Source organism: Plectropomus leopardus, chromosome 7 (assembly GCF_026936395.1).
Source record: "Plectropomus leopardus strain MGB_pleo_1.0 chromosome 7, ASM2693639v1, whole genome shotgun sequence".
Classification (NCBI taxonomy): Eukaryota; Metazoa; Chordata; class Actinopteri; order Perciformes; family Serranidae; genus Plectropomus; species Plectropomus leopardus.
In genome coordinates, this window is record NC_142182.1 from 2,322,174 (window position 1) to 2,340,911 (window position 18,738).

The following is an 18,738-nucleotide window of genomic DNA, read 5'->3' on the forward strand; positions in this document are numbered from 1 at the left end:
GATAGCATTTAGAGAGGGTAAAAACTACCTTGAAGGCTAAACTCGGCGCAAAAAGACTCATATATTTAGTGTAGCTCGATAAATTCACTGGAATCTTTCAGACGGGCGGATTTAGTCCGTTTCTTATTAAATTGTACTTTACGGATGATACAGAACAATAAAACTAACGCTTCTCTAACAATTGACGTTTCACTTATATAAACACACTCAGACTGGTGATCATTTTTGATTTCTTATTAAATACAAATATTTAGCAAGTACTGATTATCAAAATACCACTATTTTATATCACCACTGTAGTAAAGCGACTCAGGAGGAACAACAGATCATTTTTTTTTATCATCATTATGACTTAATATGACACTTTATTAATATATATGTACTTAAAAAATATTTCACATGCCTTCCCCCTTTATTGCACCACCAATAATAATAATAATAATTATATGTCCAATACTGTAAAAAATAGTTATTTGTACTTAAATCTGTACACGACCAGCTGTAGTCTGGTTTCATGACCATCAGTGTCATTAAAGTGTTCTTAACAGCTCTTACATTAATTTATACCAAATACATTTTTCCTTTTCCCCTTTAAACTCAATTTACCGAACCAGCTTCAATACATTGTCACATAAGTTGCCTGTTTAAATAAAAAAAAAACATACTTTAAAGAACCATTTGATGAATAATTAAATCCCACATTTGTGTTTAAAAAAAAAAAAAAGCTCGAACATTCACAGCATCAGAGTCGTTAGTGTACTCACCTTCTGTGTGTGTGTGTGTGAGGGTGTGTGTGTGTGTGTGTCCGGCTGTTTCTCGGTGTGTCAGCAGACCGACTGAAGCAGCAGCAGCTCAGTCTGAAAACAACAATTATCTGGGAGCTGATTTGGAGCCTGTTTTTTTTCCTCTTCTTCTTCTTGTGTTTAATTGGATGGCCGCGGCCTCTCTCCAGGTATCCTGGTAACCCACCGACCTGCTGATGTCACTGCTCTCCATAATGAAGTGTGAGTGTATCTAGCTGCCTTTGTCAATAACCAGGCAGGGAAATTCACAGGAGATAAGGCCGGCAGCGAAGGCCACGTCTGCCTGGACAGGACACGCTCGGCGCCTCTGACGATTATTATAACAGATTATAACCTCAGATTATTTCATTCTTATGAAATATTCTCAGTTCTAGTCTCTTTTTTTTACATTCAGATCCCCTTCAGACAAACAAAACAGCACATTAAAGGACCATGCTGGTGGTTTTTTGACAAGCTTTACCACAAATTATTATTTGTATTTATTAATACATGACTTTAAACCGACCAAAGTGCACATATCATCCTCCCTTTCAGGCTGCCATCAGTTTTCATTCCCCTTTCTCACTAAAAAACTAAAACTCTTAATATTTTACCGTAAAATTACACAAAACATACACTGAAATAATGCAATTTAGCTTTTTTTAAATGGGTTAGGGTTTTTGTGTGGGGAGTTGATGTTTAACAGGTAAGTAAATGGATTATATTGAGGTTTTTTTTATGATCATTTTTTGTTTTCACTCAGTAAATCTGTGAGCAGTCAGCAGGACAGTGTGCAGCAGTTTCTCTCTCTTAAGATTAGACTTAAAAAAAAAAAAACATAGCTAAGGTGACGGGGAGCTATATTAATGGCCCTGAAAGCTATTCGGGTTTAAGGATAAATTGTGCATATTTGATATATATTTGCAGATCTGGAAGACTTTATCAGCACAGTCCTTTAAAACAGGTTTTAACCACAAAATAATATGCTGAGTCTCATCTGAAACTCATTACACTAAAGCCTCCAGCTGAGAATAATATCATTATTTAAAATAGCTTTAAAAATGGTGTTAATTGTTGCATCAGAGCCGGACGGGTGGGTGGGACATTTGCATTTCAAAGAGACCTCTTGAGCTCCTCAGCGCGTCACTGTTGGGTCTGTTGGACCGTCGCTGACCCTTTAAATCCTCTCTGATGCTGCCAAACACCTGCTGAGGTAACAGCAGCATCACCGCACCGAAAGACACATTAATGATCAGCACGCAGCAAGAAATTAAAGGTAAATACACCAAAATACAGCTTTGCTTTTCTCTGTGATCTTGACAACAGTGGCATGAGAAGAGTTTATCCTGAGCGTGGCGCCAGACAGAAGATGATGATGTAATTTAATCAAAACCAGTGGCAGAAAATTCAAAAAGTACATTTATTCAAGTACAAATTTGAGGCACATATAATTAATTTGAGGGTTTAAACCCCATGCTCCACTACATTTTAGAGGCAAATAGTATATATATTTACTATGTTTAACTGATTTTTTTTCGTTTACACCACAGTTAATCCAAATGTTTAAAATGTTCCTTGTTTGATTTTTGGTCTATTGTCTCAAGCGTATTTATTTGTTTATTTCTTTATTTAAGTGGGGAAAATATTCTGCCTGCATCCACAATGTGGAATGAAAATTTCTTATAGAGAGTTTTCCCCTACATTTTTCAAAAAAATTTCCTAAATCTACAAATTTTTGTGGAACATTTTGAACCGAGTTGCTCATTGCGAAAGGTGTCTGAAAGCAGCACAAAAATGCTTGAAAATAAATTTTAAAAAAGAAAATAAAAGAAATCAGATAAAATGTTATAAAAATACAGTAACATAATATTAAATGTGTAATTATGATAATTATAAATATACTTCCTTAGTTCCTTAATATTTCCTTAGCTTTTCTTTTTTCTTTATACATTTTCCCTAGCTTTTTTAAAATCATTTTTTCCCCTAATTTTTCTTATTTCTTGCAATGCCTGGAATATTTTTTTACCAAGATGCTCATTGCCTTTTGTTTTTTCTTTCTTTTTTTGTGTATTTCTTTTTTAAGAATTTGCACCTCTTTGCTCAGGGTTCAGAGGTTTAAATGCTTGTAAAAGGTGTCCGACAGCAGCACAAGGAAAGTGATGTCGCTCCAGTTTTCAGAGGTTTAAAGTTTTCTGGGGTTGTCTCCTGTTAGCACGGTTATTTCCTGCTCCAGGTAAGATGAGATCACGTCGGCATCAGGTGCAGACAAAGTAAAAATCAGTTTCGCTCAGAGCTCAGAGAGACTTTAATGAGGCTGATCTCTGGAGGCCTGAAGCTGCAGGAAGCTGCACCTGCTGAACTCAGCTTGATTGGTCTCAGCTCTTAATTTGAATCCTTCATCTTATTTCCGGCTGAACGCAGAGCACAGAGGTGAGGCTTTGCTGCTTTTGAATAATGATTTTAATTGGAATATATTTGTAATATGTTGAGCTTTAAGAAAAAAGAAAAAAAACTTGAATTCTTGTCAAATTATTATTATTATGTTGCTTTTATTATTTATTTGTAGGCTTGTTTTAATCTGAGATGTATTTCAGTATGTGGAGAATATTGTGCTGTAAAGTTATAAAATCGATTTTTTAAAAAAAAGTATTAATGCTGAAGCTGTGACTTTGGACTCTGCCTCATTTTTGACAAACATTTTTCACCATTTTCACTGTTTTTAAAAAACAAACGAACTCCAGTAAAGTATAAGTACCTCAAAGGTATACATAAGTAGAGAACTAAGCAGATGTACCTAATTATATTCCACCACTGAGGAGAAATTACACTGATTTACGACTCCGCATCACATCCTAAAACTTACCGCGGTTATTGGATGCACGTCAGACTGTGAATTTGAGCCGCATATAAGAGACTGTTCTTTTAGAATATTCTTAATTTTTAATACTTTGAATTTAAACTATTTATTTTATTCAATTTTAATGTAATTCTAGCTTATTTATTGGTGTTCTTATATATCAGCTTATTATTTTACGGTTTTTATTAATTATTTTGCACTGAATTAGTATGTGGTGGATGTAGCATAGAAATGACAAATAAAAGGAATCCGAATCTGAAACACTTTTTGGCTTTAACAAAGTGATTTTGAAGACATGACATTTCTTTTTCTTTCCTTTTTTTATAGTGGAAATGAGAAATAAACTTCTGTTTGAAGAGGTGATTTCATTTAAAGATAAAATGCTTTGTGTTGGGGTTTTTTGGGGCTGAAAGTTAGAAATTATTTGTCATCAAAAAGTGTGATGATTAAATTTTAAACACTTTTAAAAAGTATTTAAGTTGTAACAGAACTTTTCTTTTTTTTCCTTTTTTTAAATAGCAGAAATAAGAAATAAACTTAAGTTTGAAGACGTGATTCAGTTAAATGATAAAATATATATTTTTTATTTTATTTTTGTTTTGCTGGGCTGAAACTATTTATCATCAAAAAAGTGCCATAATAAAACTTTAAACATGTTTTAAAAAAACATTTAAGTTGTGTCAGATCTGACACAAACAGACGTCGCTTCAAATAAATAACTTTCCAAAAATCTTTCAAAAACCTGATTGCATAAACATTTGAAATCAGCTGAATATTTTTAACAAACTGATTACATGTTTACATTTTACAGCAAACTTTATAATATTATAAGTTTGAGGGTTTTTGTATGATACAATTCATACAGGAAGAGCAAAGTGCTTATAGGTTTGAAATTAAAAAAGGATTTATCTCTTAAATTTCACACTAAAATATAATTCTTAAATGTAAAATATAAAGTGATCAGGTAGATTTGAGAAGAGCAGCAAAGAAATTATGTTTGAACATTATAAAAATCTTGTACTGACGCATCTGAAATGTTTGGATGTCGGCGTGCGACGCCGTCAGAGGGGCAGTTTGGGCAGTTTGTGCTGGAGGGGGATCTTCTTCTTCAGGGTCAGGGTGGAGTTGACCTGCTCGGACGACAGCAGGCTGTGCCACTGAGCGACCGGCCGCCGCGGGTTGGACAACATGTCGGCCCAGTGCCTCAGCTGGTTCCCCGCCGCGTCGCAGCCCAGGAAGATCTTCCCCATGGCGTCGTTTCGGGAAATGGCGTCGTGGTCCCACACGGAGATCACCAGGTTCACCCTCTGTGGACGACAGCAGAACAGATCACAAGTTCCTAAAATTGTCGTGATAACCCTTTAATCCTGGAGCTCGACACTTCTGATGCGACTTTTTTCAAAAACACAGGAAAAAAAGGAAATGAGCGACTAAAAAATGTTCCAGAAATCGCAAGAAAGTAGTAGATTTAGAAAATATATTTTTTTAAAAGCTAAGAAAACAGAAGAAAAAGACAGGGATAAGCTATACTTGTGAATATCACAACTTCACATATAAAATTATGTTACAGATTTTTTTAAATCAAATTTTATTTGATTTTGTAAACTTTATCCCCCATTTTTCATTTTCTTTTTTAAAAACTTATTTTCAGTCACTTTTCTTGTGCTGCTTTCAGACACCTCTCACAATAAGCAGCTTGGCTAGAAATGTTCCACAAATGGCAAAAAAACAGTAGATTTAGAAAATTATTTTTGGAAAAGCTAGGATGGAAACTCTTTAAAGCTAATTATCAAAATTATATATTTAAATGTATGTTAAAAAATATTTTAAATATTGTTATAGCTTTTTATTTGTCTTTTTATTATTATTTTTTGTCCAGAAATCTATATTTATAATTATCATAATTACATTTTTAACTTACATATTTAAAGTTATGCTAGATAATTACTGTCTTTTCCCCAGTTATTTATTTTATTTTATGCTGTTTTGCTATGTTTTTTTTTTTTTTTTTGCAGGTTTTCCAACATTTGAGGCTGTGCGCATCTACTGTTTGTATGTATAGCTCTAAAAATTAATTCACCAGAATTATATATAACCCACAAAAACATTATAACAGCCACCCTCAGATTATGTTTTAAAACTCAAATTTTAAGATATTAAAGTTTAAAACAAACATTATTGCATCTGTCATGATCCTGTTCACTCACCTGGATTTGTTCAAATGTCACGTCGAAGGTGAAGGACTCGTTCCAGTACGGGTTTAGAGACTTCTTTTTAATAGACGTCTTCCTTTTCCTCCACTTTCTTTTGTCCAGAGCCAACTGCACCTTCACGTAAGGATCTACAGACACCAGGCGCGCGTTAAACCCACGCATCGAAAATAAAAAGATGACGTAAAATTTGCTGTAAAAGATGAAATGTGGCTTTACTTGTCTTAGGAGTTAAATTGTCTGTAAATACAACGAAAAACAGAAAAATACACATTAAAGGTTAAAAAATAATTTGAAATATTTTTTCGATTTATACCGAAAACTAATCATTTAGACCAAACTTTACTCTAAATTTAACTAAAATCTGCTGATAGATTGCCGAGAAATTAAAAAATCAAAACATCCCCTTGCTGGAGGCGATAATTCATGTCTTTGCTTTAACTCACCATGTCAGACCACCACGCAGTTATTATGACCCACAGCACAAATTAATGAGTTCAATTACGAAAAAAAAGATACTTTAAAGGTCCGGTGTGTAGGATTTAGTGGCATCTAGTGGTGACATTGCAGATGGCAGCAAACTGAAGTTTCAATTGCGTGCTAAGCGTGCCAGAGAACAGAGGCTGGCACGAAAATGTGGATGTCGCTATCAATGCCGTACACAAGGTTTTAGAAATACCGAGGCCCAAAAACTGAGCTTTCTAGTGGGGTTTTGGGGAAAATTTTCTTGCATTTCTACTGCAGAAATGCAGCAAATTTAATTTTTTTGTGTGTTCTTGATATATCATATTCACAGTTCACACACCATTACCTACTTGAATGTTTGTGCCAAATTTGAAGAAATTCCCTCAATGTATATCTGAGATATCGTGTTCACAAGGATGAGACTGATGAGGTCACAGTGACCTTCACCTTTGACCTTTGGCCACCAAAATCGAATCAGCTCGTGCTTGAGTCTACTTGAACATTTGTGCCAAATTTAAAGAAATTCCCTCAATGTGTTCTTGAGATATCACATTCACAAGAATGAGACTGACGAGGTCACAGTGACCTTCACCTTTGACCTTTGGTCACCAAAATTGAATCAGCTCACCCTCGAGTTCGAGTGAATGTTTGTGCCAAATTTGAAGAAATTCCCCACCGGCAGGACCAACAAACAACCCAAAACATAATTCCTCAGGCCTCGGCTGATGCTGCACAGAGGCATGCAGATTTGTAAATAATTAAATTTTGTTTTTATTTATTTATTTTATACAGCGTCCCAACTTTTTGGGAATTGGGTTTGTGTATTTTCTTCAATTTCTGCCTATATATCCCCTAAACCCTACACACTGGACCTTTAAAGGTATAAATTAAGACCAGTTTGAGTGAAAAAACATGATTTATGATTTTGTTTTTAAATTAATATTATCAAAATAACCCAACACCAGTTTGATTAATATTTCCTGCATTGCTCAAAAAAAAAAAAAAACAGATTAAGAATAATTATTGGTAAGCAGCGGTGGCTGGTGATTGATTACCTGGTTTGGCACTGAGGACGTCTGCTAACACTAAACAGTTTGATGCACTAAGATTCAACTACAGAAGACTGTTAACGTTACATTTACGAGAAAAAAATCAGACACACTAACAGCTGCAGATTGTGGATAAAACGATAAAAAACGATAATCCCGATTATTTTGATCAAGACTGAAATCACGATTATTCATCTCGATCATTTATTGTTTTTAGGGATGAAATATTTTCATTACACTAAAGTCACTAAATTAATTAAGTTATGCTAGACGTTTATTATTACTATTGAAGCACTTTTTTCCAGGTTATGCTCTTATTTTATTTTATTTCGTTTTGACTAATTTTCTGGTAATTTCCATGCACTTTTTACTCATTTCTTCCAATTTGTTTTTTTTTTTTTTAATTTAGCCATTTTTTTCAGGTTTCTTCCATGTTCTGCTACATTCCTGCTTCTGTAAAATTTTTCCAACATAATTCGAGCATTTAGTGCGTCTCGTATGGATGAATATCTACTGATGGTTTTTTGTTTGTTTTTTTACAGCTGATTCAGAGAGCTGACTGTAGTTATGTTATTATTATTTTTTAATATTATTATTAGTTTGTTTGTTTTGTTTTTGTTTATTTGTGTTGTATTACGACGCAAAATAAATATAAACGCTGACAGTAAATGTATTTCTGTTTTAAATAAACATAATAAAACGCTTTCTTACAGTCGGTTTCATTTTCTGCTTCTGTGATTGTTACAATAATGCAAATATTCATCTACATATAAAAAGTGTCAGTGTTTCGTGTTGTGTTGTCGCCGCCTGCTGGACCTGTCGAGCTGGAAATGGCTGACAGTGACGAAAAGGTTACTGGGCGTCCTACAAAGGCTCCCAAAATACTTTCTATTAGATGTAAACATACAGAAGCTGAATAAAGTACCACAGTTTTACCCCCTCGTGTTGATAATAATAATATTTGATCGAGTTATTGCTTAATTTCTTTACAGAGCAGGTAGAAGTCTCTGAAAGACTAACTTTTGTGATTAATTTCATGAAATAAAACTTGTGTTTTTGATATTAAATATTTAAAATAAATCATTATTATCGTGCCTTTTGTTGCCTGAGGGTGACCCTGAACTAAGTGTTTGATTTGGATGTGAGATCTGGTCTCAGTCTGACCTGAAGCTCCTGCGTAGTCCATGCTCTTCAGGTTTTTGGCCTCCAGGATCACCACGGTCAGCTTGGCGGCGGTGGGAACGTATCGCAGAGAGAAGCAGATCTCGCCCAGGTTTTCTTCCTGCAGCACACACAAATCTTTACAGCGACGATCATCAAACTGTTCACTGAAAAATGAAGTGATTCTTCTGCTGTGGTGCTTTTTTGTGCTGGAAGTCGTTAAAAAACACATATTAATAAGACATATTCCATTTGTGTGTGAGTGTTGGAGGGATATAATAATAATAATAATAATAATAATAATAATAATAATAATAATAAGAAGAAGAAGAAGAAGAAGAAGAAGAAGAAGAAGAAGAAGAAGAAGAAGAAGAAGAAGAAGAAGAAGAAGAAGAAGAAGAAGAAGAAGAAGAAGAAGAAGAAGAAGAAGAAGAAGAAGAAGAAGAAGAAGAAGAAAAATAATAATAATAATAATAATAATAATAACAACAATTCTATTACTATTATAATAATCAATAATAATAATAATAATAAATATAATTATTACATTATTATTATTAATAATACTATTGATATAATAACAACAACAACAACAACAACAACGACAACAACAACAAAATATTAAATACGTTTGAATCTAACTGAAAAAATTAATTAAAAAATACATATTAGAGGGAAGACAGAGGATAATGAGAAAAACATGTCAATAAAATAATGAATAATAATAAAGGTGAATATAATTAAAGCAGTAAACACAGTAAATAATAATAATAATAATAATAATAATAATAATAATAATAATAATCAGCAGGATCAAAACAGAAAAGAAAGATCAATTAGAAAACAAAATAAAATATAAAAGATGGTCTATGACAAAGTTTTAAGAAGTGATTTAAAGGGAGAAACTGATTCTGCTGGTTATTATGTTATCATGTTAATTATTCTTGCTGGAAAACACAAACATGAGTGACGTCTGAACGCCCCTCCAGCTGCCGTAGTTTGCATCGAGAGTGTGAAAAGGGAAGAAAGACAAAGAAACCTCAAACTTGGCGGGCCCGGCGAGGTCCCGCCACTCCTCGATGACGTGGTTCCAGTCGACGTTGCAGAGCTGCAGCCGCAGCTCGCCGATGATGTTGTGTTTGGAGAATCTGTTAAAGTCAAAAACCTGCATCACCACCGTCGACTTCAGCAGGGAAGATTTAGATATCTGCCGAAAAGAATGAACACGGTCAGAAGCAGGAACAAATTTAGGTTTTTAATCACCTGCTGATAAAACAGGTTAAACATTATTTTAGTTTTATGTTGGCAAACTTTTCTCCCTTTTTTTTTTTTTTTTTTACAGTTTTCAATATATATATATATATATATATATATATAAATATTTTGTGCCTTACACTGCAATATATTATATATATATATATATATATATATATATATATATTGCAGTAATATATGTATTATATTACAAATTGGAGAAGTAAAGAGTTGAGATCGTTCAGTATCTCCAAAACACAACATGCTGACCAAACTTAAGACTTTTCAAGACTTTTTAAATTCTTAAATTCAAATATAATAAATAATAAAATTATAAATAAATAATTTAACCCTGAGAAAACTCCATTTCTTTCAAAAACATGGAAAGAAGGCCATGAGGTGTTAGATAAGATATTAGTAAAAACTTACAAAAAAGTGACAATTAGCAGAGAATAAGGAGGGTAAAAAAATAGCTAAAATAAAATAAAAATAACATAATAATTCTCACTATAATTTTCTGGAAATTTTCCCCTATTTTGTTCTAAATTTTCTCTGCCTCTCTCTCTAATTTTCGAGGAATTTTCTTTTCACCTTTTTATATTTTTTTTGCAATTTGCAAAAAGTGCTTGTGAAAGCCGTGTGAATGCAGCACAAGGAAAGTGATGTCAGTCCAGGTTTCACCGTGTTTATATTTGCTTCACAGCCATTCTGTCCAAAATCTGACATATAAAAAATAAATAAAACCTGTAATTATTCATCATTATATCACTTTTTTTCAGCACTTAGTAAAATACAACAGCAGTGACCTTGACTGGATCTTCTCTGTGTAATTTATAGATCATAAATTTTTCATAAATTTTTGATTCTTGACGTTTATGACACCTGTTTTTAAGTTTTTTTTTCTGTTTATTTTATGCACTAAAACACTGAGGCAGATTTCTTGCCGTCTTTATAAACCTGCGTGTGATTCAGCACCTGCGTCTTCTCTGCACCGCCGCCTCGTACCTGGAAGCTGAACTGCTCGTTGAAGACGGGGTTCAGTGTGTTTCTGAACACTTTGGTCTCAAAGGTTTTGGATTTGTTGGGGAGGATGTAGACTTTGACGTACGGGTCCGAGCTCCCGCCCAGGTCCATGGCCTTCAGGCTGTCGGCTTGTTTGATCCCGACTGTGAGCTGTGAAGACAGACGGAGAAAAACGCAGATGGGTACCGACTTTTAGAGTTAAAGGGGAACCCTAAAACTCTTAAACGTCAGCGTGTTTGCTGGTGTTGAAAATTGGTCTAATTTCTTTAAAAGCAACTTCCCAAAACAAATGGAAAAATATCAGGAAATTTGTAAGAAAATTAAATGAAAACAAGCACAAAAAAAGACCCCAAAAAATTGTTAAAAGTGCTATATTTTTAAAAACATATGTATATTTTTTCTGTAATATAATTCTAAATAAAAAGTTAAAGTAAACATAAATATAGATTTCTGTTTAAACATTTTTCTTTTTTTTTTAGAATATTTTTCTGACCCTCCATTCCTTGTTTCAACTAATTTTGAGGTGCAGTAATCTAATGAATCAGAGCAGTAATCTGATGAATCGGTGCAGTAATCTAATGAATCAGAGCAGTAATCTGATGAATCGGTGCAGTAGTCTGATGAATCGGTGCAGTAATCTGATGACTCAGAGCAGTAATCTGATGAATCGATGCAGTAATCTGATGAAGCAGCGCGGCAGAGTGGAGCTGGATTAATCACCTCAGACTGAGCCGCGTTGTAGTCCAGAGAGTAGAGCAGCTTCCCTCTCTGCTGTTTGGTCGAGCCGTAGCCCACATCCGTCACATCGGGCTGAACCTGCCGGAGCACAGGAAACACATCAGGTTTGGTTAAACCAAAATTGAACCAACAAACCATCTACCACTTATTTAACCCCGAGGGACTGTTCGGCACATTTTAAATGCTTTAAATTCTGCTTTAAATTCATTCATTCAGTTCTTTCTTTAAATTAGTACATTTGATATTATTATATGATAAAGACTAATGTTGGTTAAAAAATAAAATTCAATGAAAGTAGAAAATTTATATTATACTGTACATATTATAAATTTTATTTTATTTTTTAATATATATTCTAAATAAAATTAGAATATATTATATGCTACACAAAAAATAATAATGTATAAGAATCAATGTTGCTGCTAATCATTTACATGCCCTAAGATGTTATAATAATAATTAAAAAAATCCACTTTGCATGTAGTAAATTGAAAATATTTATAAAATAAATAATATTTTTTTGTTTTTTTAAATCTGAAAAACATAGTGGCAATATGACAAAAACCTGGCAATTAAAGGGTTAAAATTCTGACAATCAGTACGTATTTGATTTTTACGATAAGGACTGATTTTCAAAACTGCACTTTTATAGAAAAATGAGTTTTGTTGTTTGTTATTGTTGTTTGTTTTGTTGTTTGTTTTGTTGTTTGTTGTTGTTTGTTGTTGTTTGTTTTGTTGTTTGTTGTTATTGTTTATTTTGTTGTTTGTTGTTGTTTGTTGTTGTTGTTTGTTTTGTTGTTTGTTGTTATTGTTTGTTTTGTTGTTTGTTGGTTTGCACTGACCTGCAGCTCCGCAGGGATCTCACCTTTTTGTCTTCATGTACTGTAATACAGTTATTATACTTTTAGGATCTCTGAGGAATCCTGAATGCTTCTGAAGTTTCAGATTAGAGTGAAGCTGCAGGATGAAATTATTTGTAAAATTATTTGTAAATTATTTGTAAGTGTCGGGGCTCGTATTTACCAGCTTTGATCGGGTGTTCCAGTTCACACGTCCAATTTTACTTCAAATCATGTTTGTATTTACGTTTTTTATGGACTGGTGAATAAACTATGATTTGTAGCAGACAGACGTGGCGAAATCTCTGACCAGAGCCGTGGTGGTTTTTCCGTTCACTCCGTTCAGACTGATGTTCTCCTTCTTCTTCTTCTGCCGCTTCTTCTTCTTCCCTTTGCAGCAGCACTTGATGTAGATACACAGACAGCACAGCAGAACCAGCAGGACGCCGGTCGCAAACAGGAAGAAAACCAGCCATTGAGGCACTGCGGGAGGCAAACGCAGCACATCGCGTATCTTATCACACTGTAAAAACACTCAAAGCACAAATTACAAATAAAACTACTGCAATGAAAATATCCGGGAATAAAATCATTGCTAATAATACTTCTGTACTGTAACTTAAAGGTCCCATATTGGACATTTTAGATCCTTAATGAATAATTATCGCCATCAGCATGTAATTGTTTTTATCAATAGCTCTAATTTATCAACCACATTTATTTATTCATTCATCTGTTATCATTTTCATTATAATTATAATTATTATTGTTGTTATTATTATTATAATTATGATGAATATGTATTGGTGTTTGTTCTGTTGTTTTTTTTAATTGATTGTGTGTGTCCTGTCGATGAAATGCTATGTATATACACTCGGTGCCATAAAAATAAGAAATAAAATAAAAGGGATATTGTTTAAAATAAAAAAAATACAGAAATGAACATAAATAAAATGCTTGTAGTCTGACATGCATTTTGATATTGAAAAACATTTTAAAAGAAAATATTTTCAAAAAATGCATGTTACCCTCAGACAACAATGCACCACTGCAGAGCTGCAGGCTGAAAAAATATAAATATATTTCAGCAAATTTTACAGTTTATCAATTGAGGTTGTATCATATGAGTGTAAACAGCCAAAAATGGTTATGTTACCTGGAGGCAACATGGTATTAGAAAAAAAATAAAATAAAAATTTTTTGTTACTGTAGCTGTAAAGAAACAAAAAATCTTCACTTTTTTCCAGAGTGAGGACTTAAAAGTGTTACTCATCTTTATACATCTGTTCAGTTTGTTTGTTTGTTTGTTATTATTATTATTATTATTATTATTATTATTATTATTATTATTATTATTATTATTATTATTATTATTATTATTATTTAAAAAAAGGATTGAATTATTTCCTCCAGCACTGATTTTGTCTCTTTATTTTGGGGGAAACTTTGAGTTCACTCACAGGGGATCCTTCTCAGAAGGTTGTGGAGGAAGCCCTCGATGGCGGCGGCGGCGGGGTTGGCGGTGGCGTTGGTGAGGGGGGGGATGGTGAAGATAGAGACGTTGGTGACGGGGCGAGGGCTGGTGAAGGAGGAGAGAGACGAATCTGGTGTTGAGTGATTGACGGTCGGCATGATGAGGAGAGGAGCTGTGGACGAGAGAAAAGAGAGTTTCAGTCTGATGAAATAAATAAATAAATAAATAAAAACCAACGTCAGTTTCAGCTTGGCGTCAAACATGACGGACGTATAACCAGCAGTGCAATAAATACTCGAGTACTGTACTCACACTTTTAAGGTACTTTGCTTGAGGATTTGCATTTTTTGCTGCTTTACACATTCACTCAACACTTTGGAAGCCAATATTTTACTTTTCACACATTTATCTGACAGCTTAAGGACCTACAGATTCAGAATATTAACCCTTTGAAATCAGAGCAGACTGGCTTGATTTGTTTCAAAAACACGCGAGGAAGGCAATGAGCAACATAACAAGAAATGACCCAAAAGTGAGAAAGAAAAAAAGTACAAGAAAATGACCAGAAAATTATCACAAAAAACAAACAAATCAACAATCAATCAATCCTTTATTCCAGACTCAGGGTCCATAAACTAAAAAAATTATTTTAAAAAACCTACCTGGAAAAAGTGCTTAGATTGTAATAATAATTCTCTAACATGACTTGATTAAAATATAGAATTATGTTACTTATCTGGACATTTTGCCCAGCTTTTTAAAAATAGATAGATTTTTTGTGGTTAAAATGAATGAATAACTAAACAAATAACCTGGAAAATTGCATAAAAATTGCAATAATACTGTAACATAGTTTTAAATATGTAATTCTGATAATTTGCTATAAATATAAATAAATATAAATATATATCTTTTTTCCCTCAGACATTTTCAAATCATTACAGTCTTCCAGGTTTTGTGGGTTACATGTGAATTCTGGTCAAATAACTAATCAATTATTTTTTGTAGTTCTACATATGAACATTGCATGAGAACAGCCTGAAATGTTGGAAAACCTGCAAATCTGAGAAAATGTCCTAAAATCCAAGAAATGTTCAGACAAGAAAGAAAATAAAAGAAAGGGACAGGAAGAAAAGAAGAAAGAAGAGGAAAAAAGAAGAGGAGCAAGAAAAGTATTAAAAGTGGAAGAAGATGGAAAAGGAGAAAAAAGAAAGAGAAGACGATGAAAAAGAATAAAAAGGGGGAAGAGGAAAAACTCAGCAGTAGAGGATAAGTTATATTTGAACTCCCCTGAAGTCCTCCCGGAGGTTTCTTAACGACAGTGACGTCTGAAATCAAACAAACATCAGAGCCGACATGACTGAGCGAGCGAAACTCCACCATGAACAAACAGCAGCAGCTCATTAACCCTTCGTCTGATTCACTCTCTGATAACAACAACAAAGACTCAACACTGCAACCAGCCACAGGAATCCCTCTGATGAAGTCCACAATCCTGCAGGGAGCAGGAAGACCTCCACTGCTGCACCGCTCCCACTATACTCGACAAATGTGGCCCCAATAGGGCCCCAGGTGGCCCCCCAGATATTTTCTAATTCATTTTTCTAATTCAATTTTCTAATTTCTAATTGTGAATAGTTTTTGTCCTTTTAGTCTCCGTAAAGTGTCAGAGACATAAAACAGCATCAAAATAGAGCTTGCTGATCAAAAAAAGAGCCAGAGGAGGATCCCCCACACCCCCGACAGAGGACACAGCTGAGACACTGATGTCCTAAAATCACAGAAATATCTTAAAATCCTAGAAATGTCCTAAAATTTGAGACATGTCCTAGAATCCTAGAAATGCCCCTAAATCCAAGAAATGTCTTAAAATCCTAAAAAGGTCCTAAAATTTGTGAAATGCCCTAAAATGTTTTAAAATCCTAAATCGAGTAATCAAATCTAAAAAAAATGTCCTCAAATTCCAGAATCGCGTTCAAATCATAAAAACGTCCTTAACCCCTTTGAAAGCTATATTGGCTTGATGTCTTTCCAAAATATGGGACGCTCGCAGAGAGCAACTTCAAAAGGAGTGACCAAAACTTTTACAAAAAAAAATAAAATAAATAAAGCAACCAAACAAGAACAAAAACACATAAAAATGATCTGAAGAAAGCGCTAAAAAATATACAAAGTATTTGTCAAATGTATAATTATAATAATGATACTTTTTGCCCCCCCCAGCTTTAAAAAAAAAATCCAAATCTACTAATTTCTTGTAATTTGCGGTAAATTTCTTTGCTTTTCCTCCTCGTGTTTTTGAAAGAAAGCACACATTTGCTCAGGTTTCAGAGGTTTAAACATTTGAGAAAGTGTCTTAACGCAGCAGAAAACAGTGATGCTGATTCAGGTGTCAAAGGTTAAACACACCATACTGGTGATGAACCACCAGACTCTGCTCTTACTGGTCTGAACTGGTTTGAGAAAACCTGCCAGATTTCCTCCAACGCTCCTCACTAAAGTCACTTTCTGAAAAGTTTCCCTGAACATTCACGTCATAAAGTGCCGCATATTTAGTTTTAAAGGAGCAGCCGGTGATTTTATTTTCACGCTTTCATGAAGTCGTGAGACACACAAGAGACGGATTACAACAAAAACGGTTAAAATCGAAGCAGCAGACGCTGAGATATCCTGACGTTAATCACAGTCTGCATCTACCGAGCGACTCATTAATGAAAGCTTTAGATATTTTACTCACTAATGACGAGTTTTACAGAAATCCCGACTCGCCGGCTGGAGTGTTTCTGATCCGTACGGCTCAGAACAAAAAAGGGAGTCGTGTTGGAGGAGTGAGGAGGAAGGAGGTGACGTCTGCGAGGAGAGTTTCCCTAAAAACAACAAACTGTTTGATCAGAGAGAGGAAACGTCTCCTCCCTCCGTCTGCACCCACAGATTTCACTGTAATCAGCAGAAAAAACACCTCAAACAGTCCGACAAGTAAATGTACCACCAGTACCACCAGTACCACCAGTACCACCAGTACCAACAGTACCAACAGTACCAACAGTACCACCGTACCTGTACAAATATTCTATTACAAGGAAAAGTCCTGCATTCAAAACCTAAATTAATCCAGATTAAGTCAAGACTGCCTCCTGGGGACAGAAATGTCCTCTTAAAACTGCCTTTAAAAAAATCTAATAATATTATTTTTCTTTTCTTTTTTGTTTTTGTTTCCATGTTTTAAGTAAATTCTGTCACAATAATAAATATCATTATATTATCATTAATTTTCAGAATTTTATATCTTTAAATTTCAATTTCTTTATAAAATGCATTTTTTTGCCATGACAAAAACCCAGAAAATGAATTATTTTCTGGGTTTTTGTCATCAAATAAAGAAGTTCCTCTTGTAAGCCAATACTTCTGTAGTTGAGTAAAACTCTGAATGCAGGAATTTTACTAATAATGGAGTATTTTTATTCTGTGGTATTACTACGTTTCAGTACTACCTTTCACCACTGCATATACTGATATAATGAGCACTGGGCGGGAAATTTAACGTGAAAGAGTAAAAACAACCAGAAAAGTGCATTTCTGGAGAAAAATGAGTACTCTGGGAAAAAAGTGAATGATGTTAAACTAGAAGAAGAAAGGAAGAAGAAAGAAAGAAAGAAAGAAAGAAAGAAAGAAAGAAAGAAAGAAAATTTAAAGAAGAAAACAAGAGCAGGAAAAACAAGAAAACAGAAGACAGAATGAAAAAAGTAAAAGACAAGAACAAATATAAATATGGTAAACACACAAAATTAAAAGAAAAAGAAAGAAATAAAGCAACAGAAAGAAATAATACAGAAAGAAAAGGACAGAAAGACAGAAAAAAGTCAGAAAATAAATAAGAAAGAAAGAAAGAAAGAAAGAAAAGGACAGAAAGACAGTAAGAAAGAAAAACTTAATACACAAAAATGGGGAAAGTTTGTAAGAAGAAATGAAAAAGACGAGAAACAAGAAAGAAAGTTAGGAGGAAGATAAAATTTAGGCAGAAAGAAAAGGAAAATGGAACAAAACTCAGAAGAAATGTTGAACAAATAAGAGGAGGATGACTGAAAAATGAAGAGATGAAAAATGTGACAAAATAAAGCAACAGAAAGACGGACAGACGAGTGAAGTTGGTGAAACAGTGAGAGCGGCAGCTGTGTGTTTTTGGGGGATTTGAAGACAAACGGAAGAAGCAGCTGCAGTTCAAACAAGCTGATCCAGTTTCTGACACAAACTGCTGCAAACTGTCAAATAACTCAAAAACACGAAGAGGTTCACAGCTAAAATAAAGACGTAAGAGAGGAGGCAGACCTGAGTGTAGCGATGACAGTTTCCGTCCACAAGTTTTATTTCCTTTTATTTGAATCTCATTTCTTCTCCTTTTGTTCAGTCGGCTGTTAAAATCTTTAAACGTTGAGTCCTGCTGAGCTTCAGCCGGCCATCTTCAAACTCTGAGACTGTCGACCTGCAGACGCCAACACACCTGCTAAAAGCACGCGCACACACACACACACACACGTGCACACACACACACACACACACACACACACACACACACACACACACACACACACACACACACACACGCACACACGCACACACGCACACACACACACACACACACACACACACACAGTAGTTCAAACAGAGGTGGAGTCACTGCTGCTAAAATACCAGTTATTCAAATATGTGTCATCTCGACTCACTGAAACAAGAATCCAGCCAGTGAATTAAGAGCCTCCTTACAATACTTCACCTCCAAAATTATTGTGTATCAGTTGCTCACCGCATTTTATGTTAAATATGTGAAGAAAATGTTGTTTTTCTTGCATGCATCTGTGGATTACAAAAAAAGTTTAGTAATATATTAT

General features: G+C 34.2%; 1 protein-coding gene across 2 annotated transcripts; it reads right to left on the bottom strand.

The window, feature by feature from the left end:
• Nucleotides 1–3,227: 3,227 nt before the first annotated feature.
• syt8 (synaptotagmin VIII) lies at nucleotides 3,228–18,427 on the bottom strand. Of its 2 annotated transcripts, XM_088079618.1 has the most exons (10): nucleotides 18,179–18,427; nucleotides 16,590–16,719; nucleotides 13,839–14,024; nucleotides 12,689–12,861; nucleotides 11,522–11,617; nucleotides 10,784–10,951; nucleotides 9,564–9,731; nucleotides 8,528–8,645; nucleotides 5,847–5,980; nucleotides 3,228–4,946 (listed from the first exon to the last, which is right to left on the bottom strand). In XM_088079618.1, exons 3-10 carry the CDS (start codon nucleotides 14,008–14,010, stop codon nucleotides 4,701–4,703), a joined length of 1,275 nt encoding a protein of 424 aa, XP_087935744.1. In that variant the 5' UTR covers nucleotides 14,011–14,024; nucleotides 16,590–16,719; nucleotides 18,179–18,427; the 3' UTR covers nucleotides 3,228–4,700. The 2 variants fall into 2 exon arrangements, with proteins under 2 accessions (XP_087935744.1, XP_042361251.2); XM_042505317.2 differs by lacking the exon at nucleotides 16,590–16,719.
• Nucleotides 18,428–18,738: the final 311 nt, after the last annotated feature.